General features: G+C 40.4%; 2 protein-coding genes and 1 long non-coding RNA gene across 3 annotated transcripts; 2 read left to right on the top strand and 1 right to left on the bottom strand.

The window, feature by feature from the left end:
- Positions 1–11,761: 11,761 nt before the first annotated feature.
- LOC110914597 lies at positions 11,762–15,871 on the top strand. The gene is made up of 4 exons (XM_035984512.1): positions 11,762–12,368; positions 12,457–14,072; positions 14,216–14,940; positions 15,742–15,871. Exons 1-4 carry the CDS (start codon positions 11,762–11,764, stop codon positions 15,869–15,871), a joined length of 3,078 nt encoding a protein of 1,025 aa, XP_035840405.1.
- A 3,352-nt stretch (positions 15,872–19,223) lies between these two features.
- On the bottom strand, positions 19,224–19,650 carry LOC110910846. The gene is made up of 2 exons (XR_002576516.2): positions 19,434–19,650; positions 19,224–19,359 (listed from the first exon to the last, which is right to left on the bottom strand). It is a non-coding gene; the product is annotated as an uncharacterized LOC110910846 (long non-coding RNA).
- A 432-nt stretch (positions 19,651–20,082) lies between these two features.
- Positions 20,083–20,964, top strand: LOC110910845 (Werner Syndrome-like exonuclease). Its single transcript, XM_022155428.1, has one exon. It carries the CDS (start codon positions 20,133–20,135, stop codon positions 20,772–20,774), a length of 642 nt encoding a protein of 213 aa, XP_022011120.1. The 5' UTR covers positions 20,083–20,132; the 3' UTR covers positions 20,775–20,964.
- The last annotated feature ends 4,448 nt before the right edge of the window (positions 20,965–25,412 follow it).

Below are 25,412 nucleotides of genomic sequence, written 5' to 3' on the forward strand. Positions count from 1 at the left end.
TATTGTAAGTAGCCTTAGTGACACTTTGAAGTCTATCAATGAATATGTTCGCGTCTTCAAAAATGCTTTCGAACTATGCGATATAGAAGGTGGACCAGACTTTAGTATCCGTCTTTATAACAATGTTCCAGACAGAAGATATGACGCGCCTGCTCCTGGTACATTGGGTGCTATTGTACATGGTGATGACTCGAACGCTAGCACGTACTGTGACAACTCGTATTTCGAACTCATTTTGTGTAACGTTACGTGTTTAGGTGAATTATTCTAATTGAATGAATGCATGTTTATGTGATATGTGCTTCTATTGAATGTTACAAATAAAACGCTTGTATGTATGTAAACGGCCCAAACGCACAACACACACACGATCGCACAAGTCTTTTGGGCCACACTCTTGCAATCGGACCTTAAGGGCAGCCCATATGTGGGTTCGGCCCATTCTCTTATTACGCATACAAACAATCCCCTTAGAGTTTTGTTTTCTCATTTGTTACAAAACACACTTCACACACATAGAACCCTAGTTCGGTTCCTTTCTCTCTTCTTCCCCTCGAAGCCGACGGCACCAAGGTTAATCGTTGGATCAATTCTTGTTCACCCACCTTCAATCGGTTAGTGTTTTGCTTATGCTTTCTTGTTGAATGATGTTATGATATGCTTAGGTTAAACCGGTTAGAATTGTATATGTGATGATAGGCTAGGAACCGTGTGTGATGTTCTTGTGAACGATATGTGTTCAGGCTTGAGTAAAGGTAATCGGATATACATGTATTTTATTCGAAATCCGAATGGTTTGGTTATTATACTCATGAAATCAGCTTGCATATGAATATGGATTTGGTTGTGTTAATCGGAATTCATACTAGGATTGGTTTAAGATGCTAGAATTAATTCGACTAAATGTTGTGATGCTTGTTCATGTTATGAATAAATGATGGTTAGGGTTCGTAAGGATCGTATGTAAATATCGATTTGATCGATTTCATGTTAAACGGAAAGTTGGAAACTTGTTGATTGTTAAAAGATAAATTGGAAACCATTTAATTGTTGTAACCGACTTACTAAAATTACGGGATCTTATGACTGATTCATAAGGTTTCCAAACACACACGGATCGCACAACACAAGCCAGTCGCACAATATGGTTGAATCGCACAAAGCACTTGGGGCCTTTGTGTATGTGGGCCGAACACACTGGGTAATCGTGCAACACATTTGGGCCGGGTAGGATGTGAGTCGCACAAGAGGCCCACACGCACAAGGTGCATAGTCGCACACGCCTTGTCAATCGCACAACCCTTCCGATCGTACAAATCATACTGGATCGCACAAGTTGGGTTGTTGTTATGCTGATTGGGCCGAACAAGCCCAAGGTCAGTCGCACAACCCAACCCGGACCCCACAAGTCACTTTTGCATGTTATGTATTGGGCCATATGTATATCTGTTGGACTGCTATATAATTGGGCCGGGTTATGTTGGATCGCACAACATGTTGTGGATCGCACAACATGTTGGGCCGAATACTTTCGGGTTTATAATTCAAAACGCACAAGTAGGATTATTGCTACTCTTGACTGTTTACGTGCAATACGTGTTTGCTATGATTCATACGTGTATTACTTTAAGTCAAAACCTGACTTGTATGGTAACCCTGTTAGGACGTGGTTGACCACCTTTAGTTCAAGAAAACCCTTTTTGTGTGTATCTGCCGAGCAACCCAAGGTGAGTTCATACTCTTACCAAGGCATGGGATTCCCGGGGTGTTGGGAATGGGATTAAAAGGATAAGGTTGTATAGATTCATACGAATACCATTACTAGACTACCATACCATCGTCCTCGGTTGTGCAGGACACACACGTGCAATCTACGTGCACATATACTTACTACTATCCTCGGTTGTGAAGGATACTTATACATATCACTATCCTCGGATGTGAAGGATACTTATACGAATTACTATCCTCGGATTGTGAAGGATACTTACGTAAAACCTACGTAAACCCCTGCGTACTCCTATCCTCGGTTGTGAAGGATACTTACGTAAAACCTACGTAAACCCCATACGCACTACTGTTCTCGGTTGTGAAGAACACTTATGGTTACGCATAGTCTAGTGGATTAATAACATGGGAAGCCCCCACCAAAAGAAACCTATATTGGCCCAGTAGAGCCACCTGATACTCATGAACTTACTATTACGCATTTACTTTCTGTGAACTCGCTCAACTAGTTGTTGACTCTCTGTTGCATGCCTTGCAGGACCTTAGGTACTAATGGAGCTTGCACAAGGAGGAGCGGGTCGTTGTGGACAAATGGATCGTGATTACTTATGAAACACTTATGACGTTTCAAACATTAATACTTATGTTGGGTTTTACATTAATGCTTCCGCTACATTTACTTATGTTGGTTTTGATAAACACCTTTCGTATTGATGGATAACTTTTACTATTTAACTACATGTTCAATATGATTGGTGGCTTGATCCTGGTCAGTCACGCTCCCAAGCGGTGATACTCCGCAGGTGGATTTTGGGGGGTGTGACAGATTGGTATCAGAGCCATTGGTTATAGAGAACTCGGTTTTAATATGGGAAAACGTTTTTATTAAAACCAGACTATAACCAGAACAGTGCTCTCAACGATCCACAACGACGCTTTGCTCCACGTTCAAGACTCTACATCCTAGGTAATAAGGTTTATGTTTATTACCTGCTTGCTAGAAACGTATAGAACTTTGCTCGTAGTACACTTAGATACACATGATACTATTACATGAGAATACCTACGTGCTTACGCTTTTCTGTCATCGCCCTACTCGCGAACCATTCTCACTTACGCTACTTTTACAATGAAGATCATGTCTGGACGAATTAACATGACTCAAGCCCAGCTAGAGGCTCTCGTTCAAGCTCAAGTTGCTGCGGCACTTGCAGCCGCACAAGCAGGAGGTATATCCTGTGGTTATAGCACACACTAGGATCTTTAGATCCTACACTCCTAAACTAGCCCTTGTATTTAAACTTTGCCCTATTCGTACACAATAGGTCAACCAGCACAGCAACCAGTCTGCACTTTCAAGAACTTCATGGACTGTCGTCCAAGTACATTTAGTGGCACGGAAGGGGCGGTTGGACTCCTCCACTGGTTTGAAAAGCTCGAGTCTGTGTTCGAGATGTGTGAATGCCCTGAGGCCCGCAGGGTGAAATACGCCACTGGCACGCTAGAAGGAATAGCACTAACTTGGTGGAACGCCCAAGTTCAGATCTTAGGGTTGGCAGCTGCTAACGCCACACCCTGGAATGATTTCAAGGAACTGATCAAGAGAGAGTACTGCACTCGGGAAGACATTCATAAGTTGGAAGATGAGTTGTACCATCTGAAGATGACCGGATCGAAAATCGAAGCTTACACCAAAAGGTCAAACGAACTGGCCGTGCTGTGTCCAACTATGGTGGACCCTCCATTTAAGCGCATTGAGTTGTATCTCAAAGGGTTGGCGCCAGAAATCCAGAGCCATGTTACTTCGGCTAACCTTGACAACATCCAGGATATTCAACGCCTCGCTCACCGCATCACAGACCAGGCAGTGGATCAGAACAGACTGCCTAAACGTATCAGCGCTACTGCTACCGTTACTACTTCAGCTACTCCTACTACTCCCAGTGACAGCAAGAGAAAATGGGATGGGGATTCCAGCAAGGGATCAGCTTCAGTTCAGTCTCAGGCCCAGCAGCGAAAGACTGACAGTTACCAGAGTCCTGGTCAGCACTCTTCAGGTAGTCACAGGCAGGGCGGATATCGAGGGAACCTCCCAAAGTGCAACAACTGCGGCAGACACCACGGTGGCCAGTGTAACAAGGGTCGCTGTCAAAGATGCCTCAAGATGGGTCATGAGGCTAAGGATTGTAGAAGCCCTCGTCCTGCGAACCAGAACCAGCAGCAGCCACAGGCACAGCAGAATCAGCAACAGGGCAACAAAGGATGTTTTCATTGCGGCGCAGAAGGGCACTTCAAAAGGCACTGTCCTCAGCTGAACAGGAACAACAACAACAACAATAACAACAATCAGGGCAATGGCAACAACAACAACGGGGGAAACAACAACGGCAACGAGGCAAGGGGTCGTGCGTTTGTGTTGGGGCAGGGTGATGCCAGGAATGATCCCAACGTCGTTATGGGTAAGTTTCTTCTCGACAACATTTATGTTACTGCTTTGTTTGATTCGGGTGCGGATACAAGTTACATGTCTTTGAAAATGAGTAAATTGTTAAAACGTACATCAACACCCCTAAACACCAAACACGTCGTAGAACTAGCTAATGGTAAGAGTTTAGAAGCCACGCAGATAGTCAGGGGTTGTAGTATCGTCTTAGCCGGTCAAGTTTTCTCCATCGACCTTATTCCCACAGTCTTGGGAAGTTTCGATATAGTCATAGGGATGGATTGGTTATCCCAACATCAGGCAGAGATCTTATGCAGTGAGAAGATTATTCGCATTCCCCGTACTGGTCAAGAACCTCTCGAAGTTCAAGGTGACAAGAGTGGTGCTGTGGTTGGCATCATCTCTTTCTTGAAGGCTCAGAAATGTTTGCGGAAGGGTCACACCGCAATCTTGGCACTCGTTTCAGATGCATCAGTGAAGGAAAAGAAACTGGAGGATATTCCAGTTGTACGCGACTACCCTCAGGTGTTTCCTGAAGATTTACCTGGATTACCGCCTCACCGTCAGGTCGAATTTCAAATCGAGCTCGCTCCAGGAGCAGCACCCATAGCTCGCGCACCATATCGTCTAGCTCCATCAGAATTGGAGGAACTGTCAAAGCAGCTACAAGAGCTCTTGGAAAAGGGCTTCATTCGTCCAAGCTCTTCACCTTGGGGAGCTCCAGTACTTTTCGTGAAAAAGAAAGACGGTACGTTCAGAATGTGCATCGACTACCGTGAACTGAACAAGGTAACGGTGAAGAACCGTTATCCTCTTCCACGCATAGACGACTTATTCGACCAGTTGCAAGGGTCGTGTTACTACTCCAAGATAGACCTACGGTCAGGGTATCATCAGCTGAGAGTCCGGGATGAGGACGTCTCCAAAACCGCATTCAGAACTCGCTACGGTCACTACGAGTTTCTTGTCATGCCGTTCGGGTTAACGAACGCGCCTGTCGTATTTATGGACCTTATGAACAGGGTGTGCAAACCCTATCTTGACAAGTTCGTCATTGTCTTCATCGACGACATCCTAATCTACTCCAAGAGTCAGGAGGAGCACGAGCAGCACCTACGCCTTATTTTGGAACTCCTACGGAAGGAACAGCTGTACGCTAAGTTTTCGAAATGCGACTTCTGGCTTCGTGAAGTCCACTTCTTAGGCCACGTAGTGAACAAGGATGGGATCCATGTCGATCCATCCAAGGTGGACTCAATCAGAAACTGGCCTGCACCACGTACGCCAACGGAAATACGCCAATTCTTGGGTTTGGCGGGGTACTACAGACGGTTTATTAAAGACTTTTCAAAGATTGCTCAGCCACTTACACTACTGACACAGAAGGGTGTCACCTACCGTTGGGGCAACACGCAGGAAACTGCTTTTCAGCACCTAAAGGATAGACTTTGCAGTGCACCTATCCTCTCATTGCCAGAGGGCACGGACGACTTTGTGGTCTACTGTGATGCATCCATCCAGGGTCTTGGATGTGTGTTAATGCAGCGCGACAAGGTCATTGCTTACGCTTCGCGTCAACTTAAGATTCACGAACGAAACTACACGACGCACGATTTAGAGCTGGGAGCTGTTGTTTTTGCACTCAAGATATGGCGACACTACCTGTACGGTACCAAGTGCACAATTTACACCGATCACAGGAGTCTCGAGCATATCTTCAGGCAGAAGGAATTGAACATGCGTCAACGACGATGGGTTGAACTACTGAACGATTACGAATGCGCCATCAAGTACCATCCAGGCAAAGCCAATGTTGTGGCTGATGCCCTCAGTCGGAAAGACACTCTACCTAAGCGTGTGCGAGCGCTACAGCTTACGATTCAGTCTAGCCTTCCTACACAGATACGAGATGCTCAGGCAGAAGCATTGAAACCAGAAAACGTCAGGGCTGAAGCCCTACGCGGCTCAAGGCAACGATTAGAACAGAAGGCAGACGGCGCCTACTATGTAACGGGGCGTATTTGGGTCCCACTTTATGGCGGTCTACGCGAGCTGGTAATGGATGAAGCTCACAAGTCTCGCTACTCGGTACATCCAGGGTCGGACAAAATGTACCACGACATCAGGACTACTTATTGGTGGCCTAGCATGAAGGCCCACATCGCTACCTATGTCAGCAAGTGCTTGACCTGTGCGAGAGTCAAGGTGGAATACCAGAAACCAGCGGGCCTACTTCAGCAACCCACGATACCACAATGGAAATGGGAAGAAATTTCCATGGATTTCGTTACAGGCCTACCTAGATCCCAGCGGGGAAATGATACCATATGGGTGATTGTGGATCGACTCACCAAGTCTGCACACTTCCTAGCTATAAAGGAAACGGATAAGTTTTCCACTCTCGCAGACATCTATCTTAAAGAAGTTGTTTCGAGGCACGGAGTGCCCACTTCCATCATTTCGGATCGGGATGCACGATTCACGTCAGAACTATGGCAAGCGATGCACAAATCTTTCGGCTCACGGTTAGACATGAGCACAGCATATCATCCTCAGACGGATGGGCAGTCTGAGCGAACGATTCAAACACTTGAAGACATGCTTAGGGCATGCGTTATCGATTTCGGCAATGGCTGGGAAAAGCACCTCCCTTTGGTGGAGTTCTCATACAATAACAGTTATCACACCAGCATACAAGTCGCTCCATTCGAGGCATTGTACGGACGTAAATGCCGGTCACCTCTCTGTTGGGCAGAGGTGGGGGATAGTCAGATTACGGGTCCAGAGATTGTAGTGGACGCCACAGAAAAGATTGCACAGATACGACAACGCATGGCGGCAGCACGCGACCGTCAGAAAGCCTACGCGGACAAGCGTAGAAAGCCATTGGAATTTCAGGTCGGGGATCGGGTTTTACTTAAAGTCTCACCCTGGAAGGGTGTGGTTCGTTTTGGCAAACGGGGCAAACTCAATCCGCGGTATGTCGGACCGTTCGAGATCACTGAGAAAATAGGCAAAGTGGCCTACAAGCTAAACCTACCAGCTGAACTTGGTGCAGTTCACAATGTCTTTCATGTGTCGAATCTGAAGAAGTGCATGTCAGATGAGACCCTTATCGTTCCTTTTAAGGAACTCACTATCGATGAGCGGTTGCAGTTCGTCGAGGAGCCAGTTGAAATCACGGACCGGGATGTTAAGGTCCTCAAACACAAGAGAATCCCTCTTGTCCGAGTTCGTTGGAACTCCAGACGTGGCCCAGAGTACACCTGGGAACGCGAAGACCAGATGACAGAAAAGTATCCCCAGTTATTCGAAACCAATGCAACCACTGCTGAGGCTGAAGCTACTACTGCAGAATTTCGGGACGAAATTCCAGATCAACGGGGGGAGGATGTGACACCCCAGGAAAACCAATGAACGATATAACTTACCTAGCTTCCTCAGTGAGTGCATACCAAATTTCGGGACGAAATTTCTTTTTAGTTGGGGATAATGTGACAACTCGTATTTCGAACTCATTTTGTGTAACCTTACGTGTTTAGGTGAATTATTCTAATTGAATGAATGCATGTTTATGTGATATGTGCTTTTATTGAATGTTACAAATAGAACGCTTGTATGTATGTAAACGGCCCAAACGCACAACACACACACGATCGCACAAAAAGAGTAAAAAAGTTACTTGAAAAAAAAATCCCTTTGTTTTTAGGCAAATAATTTGATATTTTTTTTGGCCTAAGAAGTGTCAAAAAAAGTTATATGATGAAAATTGATATATGCCAGCTGTTATACTGCCATCTTTGAGAAGGCTACACCTTGACTTGGTGGTGTTTCTAAAGGCGAAAGCTCGAGAGCCAAACATGATTTGTGCACTTAGCTTGGAAAAGCTTTACCAAGTCCGAAGCTTTCACAATCCAATTGAATTGTATAAATCAAACACATGTATAATGTTGTACGCTTTAGTTAAAGGAAAAAAACCTTAAAACATTAGAAAGTAATATTTTATTGTTTGTGAGTTTTTTTTTAATGGCGTTTGTGACTTATTGAGCCATTGAATTGAAAGTCCACAGGATCTATCACAGAATCTGAAAGCAAAACGCCCAAAGAAAAATTTTCTCTCTTCGTTGTATTTTATGAATATTCGATATCTAAAAGATGTGCTTTCTTCTACATTGCAGGTCATAAGTTGTGGTTAGCCTTTTAAGGATTACCTGTTGAAAATGGTAATGTTATCGTTTTTGTATTGTTGATTTTATGCACGATCTACCTTTGCTTATTTCAGGTTTTTAAGCTTTATTTATATTTATCTACGTATTTCATCTTTACTAACGTTGTTTAATGTATAAACCAAAATGATTCCAAGAGGAGCCTCTGGTAAGCGTCCAAGAGTGTTTAGTACCTATGAAATTGGTGAATCATCACATAGCAGTCGTTTGCGTAGGGTATCAAGAATGTTAGAGCCAGTGACAGGTGGTCGCCACGCGTCATCTCAGGAAGAACGCACCCCGCTTCCTACATATTTCGACTGCGGTGACTATGTTTGTGTGTGTGAATATTGTAGTGCTATGTTCTGGTTTGCTGAAAGGGTTGTTTACGCTTCACGGTCAAATCATCCAAGGTATAATCAATGTTGCAAATCAGGAACTGTAGCACTGCCTTTTCCTCTTCAGCCACCAGCTGTTATCAAACAATTATTTGATGATTCTGGTTTCTTGGAAAGAATTAGACTTTATAACAGCATGTTCGCTATGACGTCTTTTGGTGCAGATGTTGACGAAAGTATAAACGACGGACGTGGCCCCTATGTTTTTAAGGTTTCTGGTCAGATTTCACATTGGATTGGCTCTTTATGCCCTTCGCCAAATGAAAAGCCACGGTTTTTGCAAATGTATGTTTACGATACACAAAATGAGATAGCAAACAGACTTAGATTTTTCGCTAAAACAGATCGAAACGGCCTTTCACCTGCTATTGTAAGTAGCCTTAGTGACACTTTGAAGTCTATCAATGAATATGTTCGCGTCTTCAAAAATGCTTTCGAACTATGCGATATAGAAGGTGGACCAGACTTTAGTATCCGTCTTTATAACAATGTTCCAGACAGAAGATATGACGCGCCTGCTCCTGGTACATTGGGTGCTATTGTACATGGTGATGACTCGAACGCTAGCACGTACTGTGACAACTCGTATTTCGAACTCATTTTGTGTAACGTTACGTGTTTAGGTGAATTATTCTAATTGAATGAATGCATGTTTATGTGATATGTGCTTCTATTGAATGTTACAAATAAAACGCTTGTATGTATGTAAACGGCCCAAACGCACAACACACACACGATCGCACAAGTCTTTTGGGCCACACTCTTGCAATCGGACCTTAAGGGCAGCCCATATGTGGGTTCGGCCCATTCTCTTATTACGCATACAAACAATCCCCTTAGAGTTTTGTTTTCTCATTTGTTACAAAACACACTTCACACACATAGAACCCTAGTTCGGTTCCTTTCTCTCTTCTTCCCCTCGAAGCCGACGGCACCAAGGTTAATCGTTGGATCAATTCTTGTTCACCCACCTTCAATCGGTTAGTGTTTTGCTTATGCTTTCTTGTTGAATGATGTTATGATATGCTTAGGTTAAACCGGTTAGAATTGTATATGTGATGATAGGCTAGGAACCGTGTGTGATGTTCTTGTGAACGATATGTGTTCAGGCTTGAGTAAAGGTAATCGGCTATACATGTATTTTATTCGAAATCCGAATGGTTTGGTTATTATACTCATGAAATCAGCTTGCATATGAATATGGATTTGGTTGTGTTAATCGGAATTCATACTAGGATTGGTTTAAGATGCTAGAATTAATTCGACTAAATGTTGTGATGCTTGTTCATGTTATGAATAAATGATGGTTAGGGTTCGTAAGGATCGTATGTAAATATCGATTTGATCGATTTCATGTTAAACGGAAAGTTGGAAACTTGTTGATTGTTAAAAGATAAATTGGAAACCATTTAATTGTTGTAACCGACTTACTAAAATTACGGGATCTTATGACTGATTCATAAGGTTTCCAAACACACACGGATCGCACAACACAAGCCAGTCGCACAATATGGTTGAATCGCACAAAGCACTTGGGGCCTTTGTGTATATGGGCCGAACACACTGGGTAATCGTGCAACACATTTGGGCCGGGTAGGATGTGAGTCGCACAAGAGGCCCACTCGCACAAGGTGCATAGTCGCACAAGCCTTGTCAATCGCACAACCCCTCCGATCGTACAAATCATACTGGATCGCACAAGTTGGGTTGTTGTTATGCTGATCAGGCCGAACAAGCCCAAGGTCAGTCGCACAACCCAACCCGGACCGCACAAGTCACTTTTGCATGTTATGTATTGGGCCATATGTATATCTGTTGGACTGCTATATAATTGGGCCGGGTTATGTTGGATCGCACAACATGTTGTGGATCGCACAACATGTTGGGCCGAATACTTTCGGGTTTATAATTCAAAACGCACAAGTAGGATTATTGCTACTCTTGACTGTTTACGTGCAATACGTGTTTGCTATGATTCATACGTGTATTACTTTAAGTCAAAACCTGACTTGTATGGTAACCCTGTTAGGACGTGGTTGACCACCTTTAGTTCAAGAAAACCCCTTTTGTGTGTATCTGCCGAGCTACCCAAGGTGAGTTCATACTCTTACCAAGGCATGGGATTCCCGGGGTGTTGGGAATGGGATTAAAAGGATAAGGTTGTATAGATTCATACGAATACCATTACTAGACTACCATACCATCGTCCTCGGTTGTGCAGGACACACACGTGCAATCTACGTGAACATATACTTACTACTATCCTCGGTTGTGAAGGATACTTATACATATCACTATCCTCGGATGTGAAGGATACTTATACGAATTACTATCCTCGGATTGTGAAGGATACTTACGTAAAACCTACGTAAACCCCCGCGTACTCCTATCCTCGGTTGTGAAGGATACTTACGTAAAACCTACGTAAACCCCATACGCACTACTGTTCTCGGTTGTGAAGAACACTTATGGTTACGCATAGTCTAGTGGATTAATAACATGGGAAGCCCCCACCAAAAGAAACCTATATTGGCCCAGTAGAGCCACCTGATACTCATGAACTTACTATTACGCATTTACTTTCTGTGAACTCGCTCAACTAGTTGTTGACTCTCTGTTGCATGCCTTGCAGGACCTTAGGTACTAATGGAGCTTGCACAAGGAGGAGCGGGTCGTTGTGGACAAATGGATCGTGATTACTTATGAAACACTTATGACGTTTCAAACATTAATACTTATGTTGGGTTTTACATTAATGCTTCCGCTACATTTACTTATGTTGGTTTTGATAAACACCTTTCGTATTGATGGATAACTTTTACTATTTAACTACATGTTCAATATGATTGGTGGCTTGATCCTGGTCAGTCACGCTCCCAAGCGGTGATACTCCGCAGGTGGATTTTGGGGGGTGTGACACGTACGACATCATTCTTCATAAAAAGAATGGTACAGCTCAAAGGGTGAGCAAACTCCACCCATCTTATATGCCATTGCAGTATCCGCTGCTTTTCCCTTTCGGTGAGCAGGGTTGGTCCCCTAGACTTCGTCTACGCCTTCCAGCCGCTTCACGAGATAAAAACCTTATAGTAAACATGTACTATAGCTATCAGATTCATGATCGTGCTGGTGTGTACTCTCTTCTCTTAAAGGGTGGTAGGCTCTTCCAGCAGTACTTAGTTGATGCATACACATGTATAGAACAAAGTCGCTTAGATTATATAAATACAAACCAAAATCTGTTTCGTTCCGAGTATGTTGCCGGCATGTACGATGCTCTTTCAAGAGGAGATACAGATTCTCGGTCGATAGGTAAAAGAATATTTTTGCCTTCATCATTCACAGGCGGTCCAAGGTATATGTATAAACATTATCAAGATGCACTTGCAATTTGTAGAGTCCATGGTAATCCGCAGTACTTTATAACATTTACGTGTAATGTTAAGTGGCCGGAGATTGCTAGGCATCTCAATAAGGTTAACTGTTTGCATGCTGAAGATCGGCCAGATATCATATCCCGCGTTTTTCAGATGAAGGTTATTAAATTCGTCAAATTTATGAAAGAAGATAAAACGTTTGGTGATGTAGCAGCATGTTAGTATTCCTCATGTCTTTGTTTTACCTTTCGTTAATCCTTTTAGAATCTGTGATGTAACATTGTTCTTTGTTGTTATTTTTACAGATTTGTATACTATTGAGTTTCAAAAAAGAGGATTGCCACATTGTCATACTCTTCTTTGGGTTACAGATCCGTATAAAATACAAGATGCTTCTGACATTGACTCATATGTGACAGCTCAGTTTCCTGATCCTTGTACAGAATTCTCTCTGTATAAAACAATTACGGAGTGCATGATCCATGGCCCTTGTGGACTATTAAATCCTAATAGTCCTTGTATGCACGAAGGTCAATGTTCAAAGCGGTTTCCAAAGCCTTTTCAGTCCGAAACCCGATTTGATAAGGCTGGGTATGCTCATTATAAAAGGCTTCAAGGCCAACATCACACATTGAGAAATGGCAACCAAATTGATAACGGTTACGTTGTTCCTTACAACAAACGATTATGTAGCCGTTTTAATGCGCATATAAACGTAGAGTACTGTGGCTGGAACATGATGATCAAATACCTTTTTAAGTACATCTCAAAAGGAGCAGACCGTGTTAGATTTGCAATCTACAGAGCTCACCAAAACTCTGCTTCAACATCAACCCATGAGCCTCCTGTAGTCAATGAGATAATTAATTTTTTGGATGGAAGATTTATTTGCCCGCATGAGGCATCATGGAGAATTTTGAATTTCCCTATTCACGAAAGACAACCGGCTGTTCAAATCCTTGCAGTTCATTTGGAAAATATGCAGAATGTGACGTTTAGAGATAATCACAATCTTCAGTCTATTATCAACAATCCATCGTTTGGAAAAACGACTTTAACCGAGTGGTTGTCTAGCAATAATGCGGATTCAAATGGACGGGATCTTACTTATACCAACTATCCTTCTAGATATCGTTGGGATGTTTCCGCAAAATGTTGGATTCACAGAGCTCAAATGAGAACAGGCGCAATTGGCCGTCTTGTGTATGTTCACCCAACTTCTGGTGAACTCTTTTATTTGCGCACGTTGCTTTCTCATCAAAAAGGTTGTAAGTCATTCGATGACATTCGTACGGTCTCAAACATCACTTATACAACCTTTCGTGCAGCATGTGATGCGCTGGGTTTAACGGGTGATGATAGAGAGTGGCAAACAGCTTTTGCCGAAGCTTCTACCTGGGCCACATCTTCCGAATTGCGATCCCTATTCTGCCATATGCTTCTTTTTTGTGAAGTAAGCCAACCTTTAACTTTATGGGAATCTGAGTGGAGAAAGATGGCTGATGATATGCTTCTAGCTCTTAATTCTGCTTCGTCGAATCCTGATTTCCATGTAAATGATGATGATTTACAACAACATTTGCTTCTAGAAATAGAAAGACTGTTAAACTCTGCTACTCCATCTAAATCACTTAAAGATTTTGGTCTTCCATTACCTCCTACAACAATTCTTGCAACTTTAAGGAACCGGCTTCTAATGGAAGAGACAAGCTACAATAGAGCTGCACTAGCCTCACAGCATTGTGAAATGCATTCATTACTCAATGCGAACCAGCTTCAGGTCTACAATGTCGTCAAGGATTCAACAACTACTGAATCACAGGTGTTAATATTTGTTTATGGGCATGGTGGAACCGGGAAAACCTTCTTGTGGACTACAATAATATCTTTCTTTAGATCCATTGGAAAAATCGTGTTAGCGGTTACAGCTTCCGGGATTGCGTCTCTCTTATTACCCTCGGGCAGGACAGCACACTCAAGGTTTCACATACCTACAAATTTAACGGACAAGTCTAACTGCAATATTAAAAAAAAAATACTTAACTTGCTGAGCTCTTGAAACAGACTGCACTTATAATCTGGGATGAGGCTCCAATGAGTGATCGCCGGTGTCTTGAATGTTTGGATAGAACTCTGAAAGATATTCTTGAAGATGAGACACGTCTATTTGGTGGTAAATCTATACTTCTTGGTAGCGATTTTCGTCAGACATTGCCAGTCAAACCTAGGAGTACACGTTCAGAGATCATTGATTCAACATTACCAAAGTCTTATTTATGGCCATTTTTCACACGTTACACATTGTCTGAAAACATGCGTCTAAAAGATTTAACTGATAACACAGATTCAGCACAAGCCTCCGGTGAATTTGCTTCATGGTTACTTTTTATTGGTGATGGCTTAATAGGAGAACCTGATACAGAAGATCCATTAAATACAAGAATTGTTCACATACCATCACGATTCCTAATTACGCCAAATGAAGACGCTCTCCAATCTCTCATCCGCTTTGTGTATGATGATTCAATACTTGCTAATCCATGTGCTGAAAATTTGTCAAATAGAGCAATTGTGTGCCCAAAGAATGATACAGCTGATCAAATAAATAATATCATCTTAAATATGATTCCCGGTGAAAGCAGGACATACATCAGTCATGATAGCATGGTACCTCATATGCAAAATGCCGCTGACTGTGAAACTTTATACCCACAAGAATACTTGAACGAGCTAAGTTTTCCTAACATTCCCCCTCATAAGCTTAATTTAAAAGTTAATACTCCTGTTATGTTACTTCGAAATATAAATCAAACATTAGGTCTATGCAATGGGACACGACTATTAGTATCGCAATTATTGCCTAGAATAATTGAAGCATATGTAATAACTGGTACTTCAACTGGCCGCCGCGTATATATACCTAGAATAAAATTTGTTCAAAACGATAACGATATGCCATTTGTCTTTACCAGGCGCCAATTTCCATTAAAAATTTGTTACGCTATGACAATAAATAAAAGCCAAGGCCAGTCTCTCAAAAAAATTGGTATCTATCTTCCACAACCAGTATTTACTCATGGCCAATTATATGTTGCCCTTTCACGTGCTACATCACCAAATTCACTTAAAATACTAATTACTTCCGATGACTACAATTCTGCTGAGACAACAAAAAATGTTGTCTTTTCTGAATTGATGCATCTGATCAGAAATAATCAGGTTATTTTAACACATCATTTATCCTATACGTATTGTTTTTGCTGTTTTAATATGTTTATTATTGCTGCAATTGTCTTTTAATAAAATTTACTTTAGTATGCTCTGTCTACCAATAATTTCAGTGCATGTTCTTTTTTTTTTTACCAATAAAACCACTTTATTCTTTTTGTACAGCTGCAAAACCAGTGAACACACATGGAGATTGAAAAGACGTCCACTTTCAGCTGGAGACTTCACAGACATACGTAGAAGATGAGAAGCAGGTTAATATACGATATTGTAGATATGGTATGCAAAATAAAACCATTTGTAAGCACAGCGTTCGGTACGTATTCAACTACCCTGTACTAAAATCATCGGTTACTTTGTAGCAGCGACACCTACTACAAAGACCAGGCTGCTGTCGGCGATGATAGTGGAAGACGGCGTCGCGATAGTCGTTTGGCTAGAACGGGTGACAATAGTCTGAAATTAGGAGGAATGTTGAAGGTAGACCAGTAAAAACTCTAGGAACAGTATAAGTTTGGGACAAAAACTGAATGTTAATTACGGTTCTGCCATCTTCTTGGTATAAGGAACATACTTTGCCGGCGACATCCCCCCTCAAACTCCTTTTACGAAACAACGTTGTCTAGCAACAACGACCAATACCTCTCCACCCAAAATCGACGACGTCGGCGACATAACCACCACCAAATCGAAGGCTTTTGTAAGGCGATAGGGCTTCAGCAGGTACGCTTTCACAATTTAGGTTACTCATTTCAAATTCGTTGCTCACGAAGGATTGTTAATTGGTTGTTCACGAAGAGTTGTTTTAACAAATGATATTTTTTTTTGCTTTTGTGTCAAAGAAGCCGATCTAGCAACACCAATGAACACAGCTCTGCTCAAAATTGACGCCCTAAACCCAACCACCAACAAATCGAAGCCTTTCGTCAGGTGATTAGGACTCTAGCAGGTATGATTTCACAACTTAGGTTACTCTTTACAACTTCGATTGTTCATTAGGAAGAATCATGGGAAAATTTTTAACGAATTCACTTATTTTTTTTAACTTTGGGCTCTTAATAAGGTAATGTGATGTTGAAGAAGCTGATGTCTTTATAACCCATTTGCTGTTATAAGGAGAAACCAAATTACATTTGTGGTTCGTACTGACCGCATGCGACAGTATTTCCGCAGATATTGCGCCATCTTTTTACCCATGTGCTTCCTTGTGCGTCAATCCGTCCACCCTAGGTCTCATGTATTAACTTATTTCCAGATTTTTTATGACTTGAAACTAAGCGATGAAAGAAAAGCAAGGTTTTCTCACTGCTAGACTAGAATACTGGACCCAAACTGAAATATTCGTAATTAAGTTGATGGACACTAGAACCGATGAAAGAAAAGTAAGCATTTTCCACCACCAGATTAGAATACCGAGTAGAAATAATGCTTCTTGCAAACTTTTTCCCACATATATGTTGCTTATTATTAATTTTAGGTTAAATTGCATTCTGAAATAGAGATAGACACACATAACAATTAAAGGAAAGTTTGGTGTTGTAAAGTACGCAACTGCTTCTGTTTGTTTACTTACTGTTGTATATGAAAAGCCTATTTTTTATATAAACTATTCTCTTAGAAGCATAAGAGTGAGAGACTGACTATATTAGCAAAACATTTTTTTCTTAAATGAAACTGAAAGTGACTGCAGACTGAAATTTTGTTATGTTTATTGCAACACTAAAGCTTAAGATACCCAAACCGGCAGGATCGTTTGCTTGCTTGAACAGTTTTCGTACCCAAAAACCAACCCGACTCATGCTTTCTGGAATACAAGGAACACTAAAGGATTAGGCTACAAAACATAATCAGACCTGTTTGCTTTTGCGAGCAATATGGAGTACTGTTATTTTTGTGTAAAGGATGTCATCTAGAAGTATATTTGAAAATCTGAGCTATACAGCAATCTTCATTCGCAATGTTAGCTGATGGCTACTTGTGGTTTTTTATTACATCGTTTTGTACATGTTATCAAGAAATACCCCGCGCATCGCGGCGGATCAACATCTAGTTATATATAATTTTAAAAAAAAATCCGTCTTTAATCTCTATCTATAATAAAGCAAAAGTCTGACAATCCTATTTGTCAAAATTCTAGCCCCTCCACGTTAGTATAATCTTATGTGTAATTTTGTGAGATTTTTAATTTTTTTATGTTTCGTTAAAGAAAGGTCAAAATTTGGTAACGTCTCTTTCAAACCTGTCTCACATTAATATCTCTTTCTCTCTCCTCTACATACACAAAATGCCAAAACCCTGCACCCCCTACCATTTTTCCCTTTCCCCTTCCTCTTCCTCCTCTTCTCCTCTCTGTTTCTTCTCTGTTGAAAACTGAAAACAACCCTCTGTATATTACTTTCTCTCTGAAACACATATCATACAGAACCCATATTTACAGAAAATTCCAAATCTTATTCAAGAAACACAAATCCTACGGTGGTGCTCAATTTATAAACCTAATCCGACGGTATATAGAAACATTCACACGGATCACTCTTTGAATTTGGCTTCCTCCCACCACCGTGAGGGAATACGCTACCTTCCGTCTTCGTTTGCAGCGAGAAGCTATGAACCATTTGCAGCGAGAAGATATGGTTAAAAAAACTCAAAGCAACCCTTCTGTATGTTACTTTCTCTCTGAATTTGTGAGGTATATGTGTAGGGTGTTGGTTATTGAAGGAAGCTTTGCTATTGTTTGAAGAAATTAGGTTTGTGAATCTCACGTTTCACTTAAATGTTATGTTTGAATTGAACTGTTTGTTGAAGCTGTTAGGGTAATGGACCTGTTTTATAAACTATCAGTGTTGAATTGATTGTAAAATTTGTTGTTTCTGATTACATGTTAGTCTATTATATGTGTTTTAGGGCATGATTTTCAAAGATTACTCTTCCACTGTTCTGTTTATTAGAAAGTTTTGCATATTTATGTTGATCCTGATAACATGTTAGTCTATTATATGTGTTTTAGGGCACGATTTTGAAAGGTTACTCTTCCACTGTTCTCTTTATTGAAAGGTTTTGCATATTTATGTTGTTTACAATGATAATTTAAAATCCACGGTCCTCCCAACCGCCAAGGTGATCCCACCTCGCAGACCGCCACCCAGCAAGCCTGAGTCTGGGGGTAAATCCGCTACCGTAGGGGCATTGGGAACGAGCAAGACTCGAATCCGCCACCTCCGGGTTAGAATGCGTATGATTATAAAACATAATATTATTTCAGTGATAATTATTTGAATGTAATCTAGACTTAGGTTATGTTTATTATGTATTTATTATTAGATAAATGGTCCAAAGGCAGAAAACAAAAGTCAACGGCTGTTATTTAGCGGTTATGACGGTTTTCTGGTACCCCAAACGAAGGGGTATAACCACCTTTTTGGTACCGTTTCATAGGCTATATATACGCCCAAAATTGTAAAGATACGTTGAACAAGTTCAAAATCCAAAAACGGACTGCGTTGACTTTCGTTGACATCCAAAGTTGACCAATTTAAAAGTAAACAGGTCAAATACACACACCTAATATCACTTATATATTCAATATAAGATAAATGTAACTTAACAAGAAGAAAAATAAATTCACATATATAAAAATAGAACATACCAGTAACACAGTGCTGATTCCCGACATTCCCAATTCATAAAAGAAAGAAATAACTGAAATGCTCCTCAAAGTCGGACTAAAACAAAAAAAGGCTCATGTTAGAATCAGCTCGAAAGAACAGCAAAAGAGTAACTACCACAATGGTGAATCTTGAAATCCGCATACGTGTTTAACACGATAGTTACAGCATATTAACAATATAACGTTCTTGTACAACCGTGAGTGCTTTATTCAAATAAGATGAATGTTGATCCAGCTTTGGAGTTGATTTAACCGTTTCAATGAGAAAGAACGCCATATAAACTGGACAGAAGATTAACAAAGCTATTGAAACCTGAATCAGAAGTAATTATAATCAGAAAAATTGTAAGAAAACTAAAAACTGTGTATTATTAAATATAACTGTACTTCGAAAATGTACTCTTCTGGAAGAAAACGTGCTAGGAGATTTCCGACGACATGTGATGCAGAAACTAGGCCTTTTATCCAACTAAAAACAGTTGCACGTTTTCTATGATCAACAATATCTGCCTGCAATAATAATAGTAATAAGAAGTTTTTTTAGATTAAACGGTTTAGGAGGTTGTGTGCATTAAAAAGGCTAGAGTAAAGTACATGATAGTCCCTGTGGTTAACCAGAATTTTGGATTTAGTCCCTAGCTTTTTAAAAGTACATGGAGGTCCCTATGGTGTTGTATTTTTTGGTCTCTAAGGCTTGTTGATGTTTCTTGCAGTCAGCAGTAACTTGGAAACAATGGGTGCATGGACCAGTCAAATTGAGCAAAGAAAAGTTGCTAAGGTTGGAGACTAATCATTGAAAAAAATCATGTTATCAAGTTATCAGTTATTTAACGTTAACAGTAATATATCACTCTGTTTGTATTTATTTTATTTATAAACTTATAATTAATGTAAATCAAAATTTCCTATCCGGGAAGTTCCCGGGTGATAACCTAGTAACTAATAAAATTTGAAAAAGAGAGTGGATTAAGCAAAAAAATAGTGGATTAAGCAAAGTTTCCTTTCTTCTCTACAAATATTCCCATCATCTTCAACAATTTCAGTTTCTCACACACACAAAGTAACCACCTAACCCCCTTCACAACCATGGCGATAAGCATCTCCAATCACCAAGTCCCCTACAACACACACGACTACTTCGACGTCACATTCTCCAACGACACCATCTTAACCCTAGTCACACACACCCCTTCCTACGTCGACATGTGGATCTCCGACATCGAACGCATCCACCGCCACCGTCTCCACTCCCTCGTCGTCGGTCTCGACATCGAGTGGCGCCCTAGCTTCAACCGCAACATCCAAAACCCCGTAGCCACCCTCCAACTCTGCGTTGGACGCCGTTGCCTGATCTTTCAACTCCTTCACGCCCCTTCCATCCCACAATCTCTCGTAAACTTTTTAAGAAACCCTAACTATACGTTCACAGGGGTTGGGATTGAGAGCGATGTTGAGAAGTTGGTTGATGATTATAACCTTGGGGTTGAGAGGATGGAAGATCTGCGTACGTTAGCGGCGGAGGCGTACGGTGAGTGGGAGTTGAAGAATGGTGGGATTAAGAGTTTGGCGGAACGGGTGCTTGGAAAAGAGGTTAATAAGCCGAAATGGGTTACGATGAGTAAGTGGGATCAACAGTGGTTGAAACCGGCTCAGGTGCAGTATGCTTGTGTTGATGCGTTTTTGAGTTTTGAGATCGGTAAGGTTTTGATCTCTGGAAATTACAATTAACTGATGCTAGGGTGGGCGGGTTTGTAATGTTGATTTTAATGTTTTATATGTTATGGTTGTTATGTTAATTTTACTGTTTTATATGTTATGGTTTAGGGTTTGTGTTTACAAGAAGATCCTGTTTAGGATTTGGAACTGTTGATTTGCTTTAGTTGAATGTTGGTTTTTGGCAAAATTTGGTTCAGATTCATTTATGTTCGTTCTTTTTTTGCTAATGATTTGTTGTGTTTGGATTTGTTGATTCTTTTGTGGCAATTTGCTGTGTATCCACAAATTTTTAGGTCTAAACACCATTAACGGTTTTTGGAACAACAAACAGAACTGGTCGTGTTGGGTGGTTGGCGGACCCAGGAATTTTTTCATAGGGGTGCGAAACATTTTTAAAAATTTTAGCCCCTAGGTATATAAGTAAAAAAATCGGTTCGTATCGGGTCGGATCGGGTCATGTAAAACAAAAGAAATTGCGCCATAACGTCCCTACTCATGGTTCCTATCACAAACAAATTGATGCATAAGTTCATCGCTCCATAAAATAATGTTTCAATTTTAATTTTCAACCCTAGAAATCGAGTGTAATCACCCTAAAAATCATCTAAACAATCATAAACAACGTCAAAACACATGAAATTCCAAACCTATTTAAGAATTTTGTTACCCTTTGTTGTCGGACGGCGGTGGTTCGCGTTTGCTGATGACGTGCTGTTGTGGTTGCTGTTGTGGTTGATGATCGCTGGTAGGAGACGACCCAAGAGAGGGAGGGCAGGATGAATTCTAAGGGACTATTGGGCTTATTTTAATTATTATAGTTTGAACTTAGGTTGAGTTTGGTTACTGGGCTAGTAATTAGTGGGCTAATTATGTTTAATGAAATAGTGGGTTAAGGTATTGGGTATTTGGGTTAAGTTAGGTAGTATAAGTTTATATAATTTAGGTAGTTTTTTTAATTAGAGTTTACTAAAAAAATTTAAAATATAAATCGAAAACATTTTTTACCTAAGGTGTGTGGACGAAAAATTCCAAGGGGTGCGGATGAAAAAATTCAAGGGGTGCGGACAAAAAAATCCAAGGGGTGCAGACGGGATTTTCAACGGAAAATAGCACTAAATTTTTTTCCCGGGGGTGCGCCCGCCCACCTTGGGCTATATGTATGTCCGCCCCTGTTCGCTACCACCCTCACGCTGGCCACTCGTGCTAGCAGTGGCGGAACTAGAACATCAACTCAGGGGTATCCTAAAAATTTTTTTATCGTGCAATCATACAATATTAAAAAAAACGATAATAAATAAATAAAGTAAAACAATTACCTAATAGATTTTTCCTCTTTTTCATAGCTTGAAATCGTTCCATCACATCGTCCTCTTTTACTTCACATAAAAAATCATTTTCGACCGCACAAACCATAGCATTGTTCAAAAATTCTTGGCCCATTCGATTGCGTAAATCCGTCTTGACAAGCTTCAATTTCGTAAAACATCTTTCAACGGTTGCCAATTATGTTCAACGTCTTGACAAGCTTCAATTTCGAAAAACATCTTTCAACGGTTGCCAATTTTGTTCGAACTTCGATTTCGATTCAAAGATGATCTTCTGACTTCTGTAGTTCATCAAACTAACAAGTAACAATTATCAATCAAACAATTTGTTCGAAATCGAAACAAACCTGTATTTTCTGTTCAAAATCGAACAAACCTGCCGAAGTTCAAGTGCGGGATTCTGTATTTCAGTATTTCTGTTCGTTCGCTTTTGGAGTCGAGTCCGTCTGTTCGTTCAATGATCTGCCGAAGTCCAATTATGTTCGTTCGAAGTTTCCTCTTTTCTGTTCGTTCGTTCAATGATCTGACTATTGGAGTATGGAGAATTGGAGTTGATGTTTGATATCCAACATTCCGCCCAAATCAATAATCATTCAATCTTGGGCTATTATTTAGTTATTTGGGCTTACCTAATGTGCTATTATTTACATATTTGGGCTTACCAACTAGGCTTATTATTTTGTAAAAAAAATTTGAGGGGTGTACTCGTACTTATTCAGGGGTGTCCTATGTATAAAAATCGAAAAAAATAAAATAAAATTTACACTACTATTAAAAACTTGAGCCGTAGCCCGGGCTACGCCCGTAACAACTACAAGTCCGCCACTGCGTGCTAGCACTGGCTTGACCGCATTGCGGTTATGCGGTGTTCGCTAGCGTGTGGGCAGCCTACGTGGCTCGCGGCGGTCGATCACCCCTGTAAAAACTTTAATTCAGAGGGAACAGTGGTTCTAGGAGTCTATCCACCCACCCGACATGCGTATGGCATGGTCACTGAAATTTCATGTCGTGATGATGGACTGTTGCATACTGTTGCTTTTTTGCTATTTTGATACTTAAATCAAAACGTCTTGGTTTAGGTAGTGCATGTGTGTCTCACTAGTGAATAAAACAAAATTGTGGATTGTATTCTCTCTTCAATTTTGTGAAACTAAAGCAAACACCCTATTTTTTTTTTACTTTTACCATTTTTAGTGATCTATTTTATAAAAAAAAGATTTCAATCTCTATAAAGTTTATCACGTATAAAGATGTTTTCTTTATTATGTAAAGATGTCAATTTAAGGTAATTTAGTAAAAGAGCTAAAACTAAGCATTAAAATTTCATTATATTTATTAAATACTAATAGCGATAACAATTATAAAAGGGTTGAGAAAATAGGGGTGTGAATTTCTGACACGACCCGAAAACCCGACACGAACCTAACATGAAATTCGCGGATTTAGGTTTAGTCTAAACGGGTTCGGGTCAATTTCGGGATGAACCCGCAAACCCGTTTAGGTTAACGGGTCGGGTTCGGGTCAACCTGGTCGGGTTGGCGGGTTGACCCGTTTAACACATTTATACTATTTTATATTTTTTACAATATTTTTTATGTTATAAATTAAATGGGGTGTGTATTTTATGCTATGATTATAACTTAAAAAGAGAAATTAACATAGATTTTATAATTTAAATATTATATTATTATATACATTTGTGTTTTTAAGTAAATTGTAATTTTAATATATAAATTTCAGAAAAAAAAAATTAAAAAATTCAGGTTAAACGGGTCGTGTTCGGGTCAACCCATGAAACTTCGGGTCGTGTTCGGGTTCATGTGTATGATACGATTTTCGGGTTCGGGTCGGGTTCGGGTTCATGTAAAATTTTCGGGTTCGGGTCGGGTTGAACCCCGCCAACCCGCGAACACGATCCGTTTAGCACCCCTATGAGAAAACACTGATTTGTTAGAATTGTGGGTAACTAGGCCATGCATTAACCAGTTAATGAATTATTCGGTTAACTTATACTGCGACCAGCTAACTAAAAAGGTCTAATTCTGCCACTAGTTCAAACATTAAGAAAAAAAAATTTGTGAATGAAGAGAGATGACTATAAGCAATTAAGCAAAAAATCTTTGTAAATGAAGAGAGATAATTACAGAATTGCATATATGTTACCACCAAACAAGAGAACGGAAACCGGCAACAAACAAGTTAATGGCTAAATTAAACAAGAAAATAGAAACAAAGAAGCCAATAGACAAGTAAATGACTAAGATCATGTGTAGTGGTAGTGTGATTGGGCGTGAAATTGTGCACACATGGCAAAGATAACACCCCATAATGCTCCGTACACCGCCTCCTGGGCGTGATCTTCAGAAAAAGGAAGTCAGCATGATTTTAAAAACGCCTGGTGAGGAGCTTGATCTTGAAAGGAGAGCCTGATACTATATGTCACATAACCCCCAAGGAAGGGGCACTATCATAAAGCCCTACTACACATGGCCTAATAGTCTACGCAACATGTGTGTAAATTTCTCTACTCTTCGATACTAACATCAAGTCATACCTTGCAAAAGGAAGAAGGTGAACGTTTGGAGGTGACAATGGAGTAACCCACAAAACATTAAATGATGTTTTAAAGCATCATCACTGACGCTGTTTATCTTAAAAGTATCACATCTCAAAGGAATATCACAATATTGGAATTGGTATCATCTCATAAGTCATTGAATTAGATCATATATGTTGCACCGTTAATCACATTTGTTGGCCGCAACACTTTGTCTCGTGATGCTAACCTCATAACATCCAAGGATGGTTTGGTAAGTCAAAAATCCTTTTCGTGTCTTGATCTTTAATTGTCCGTTTGGTATTGCTTTCTCTCGATGATTTCTTCAATCTTCTTTACTACTCATGTAGGTGATAACCATGAATTGTTCTCTTCGGATTTCTGTTTGAACTTTTTTATTTAAAACTGGACCAAACTCAGAATGTTTAAAATCAAACCAAGAACCGAATTCAAGTAGATTGGATTGTGCTAAAGTTATAACTGGAATTGTCTAACCTACAAAACTTAAATAACCATTATCTGATATACATCGCATTCAATTCGAATGGATTCTGAAACCGGAAAACCCAATTTGTTTTCATCCTTAAACCAAACCAAAAATCAAATATGTTGTTCAGTTCGGTTTAAACGTTTCCAATTTGATCGCTTTTCAGTTTAATCCTTTTAAGCCGAATAAATAACACCAATAAAATGAGCTCTGAAAAAAGTAAAAGTGAGAGGGACGCTCCTTTCTTACACTTCAATCCCCTAAGATTTCCACAAATCCTA

This window comes from Helianthus annuus, chromosome 15, assembly GCF_002127325.2.
Source record: "Helianthus annuus cultivar XRQ/B chromosome 15, HanXRQr2.0-SUNRISE, whole genome shotgun sequence".
NCBI lineage: Eukaryota > Viridiplantae > Streptophyta > Magnoliopsida > Asterales > Asteraceae > Helianthus > Helianthus annuus.

What these genes read in the sequence shown, in the direction of transcription:
- LOC110914597 (XM_035984512.1), top strand. Translation starts at nt 11,762, where the DNA reads ATGCCATTGCAGTATCCGCTGCTTTTCCCTTTCGGTGAGCAGGGTTGG. An exon ending in GTTTGGTGATGTAGCAGCAT is followed by an intron (nt 12,369 to 12,456) that starts GTTAGTATTCCT and finishes TTATTTTTACAG; the next exon opens with ATTTGTATACTATTGAGTTT. An exon ending in TTGGAAAAATCGTGTTAGCG is followed by an intron (nt 14,073 to 14,215) that starts GTTACAGCTTCC and finishes CTCTTGAAACAG; the next exon opens with ACTGCACTTATAATCTGGGA.
- LOC110910845 (XM_022155428.1), top strand. Translation starts at nt 20,133, where the DNA reads ATGGCGATAAGCATCTCCAATCACCAAGTCCCCTACAACACACACGAC.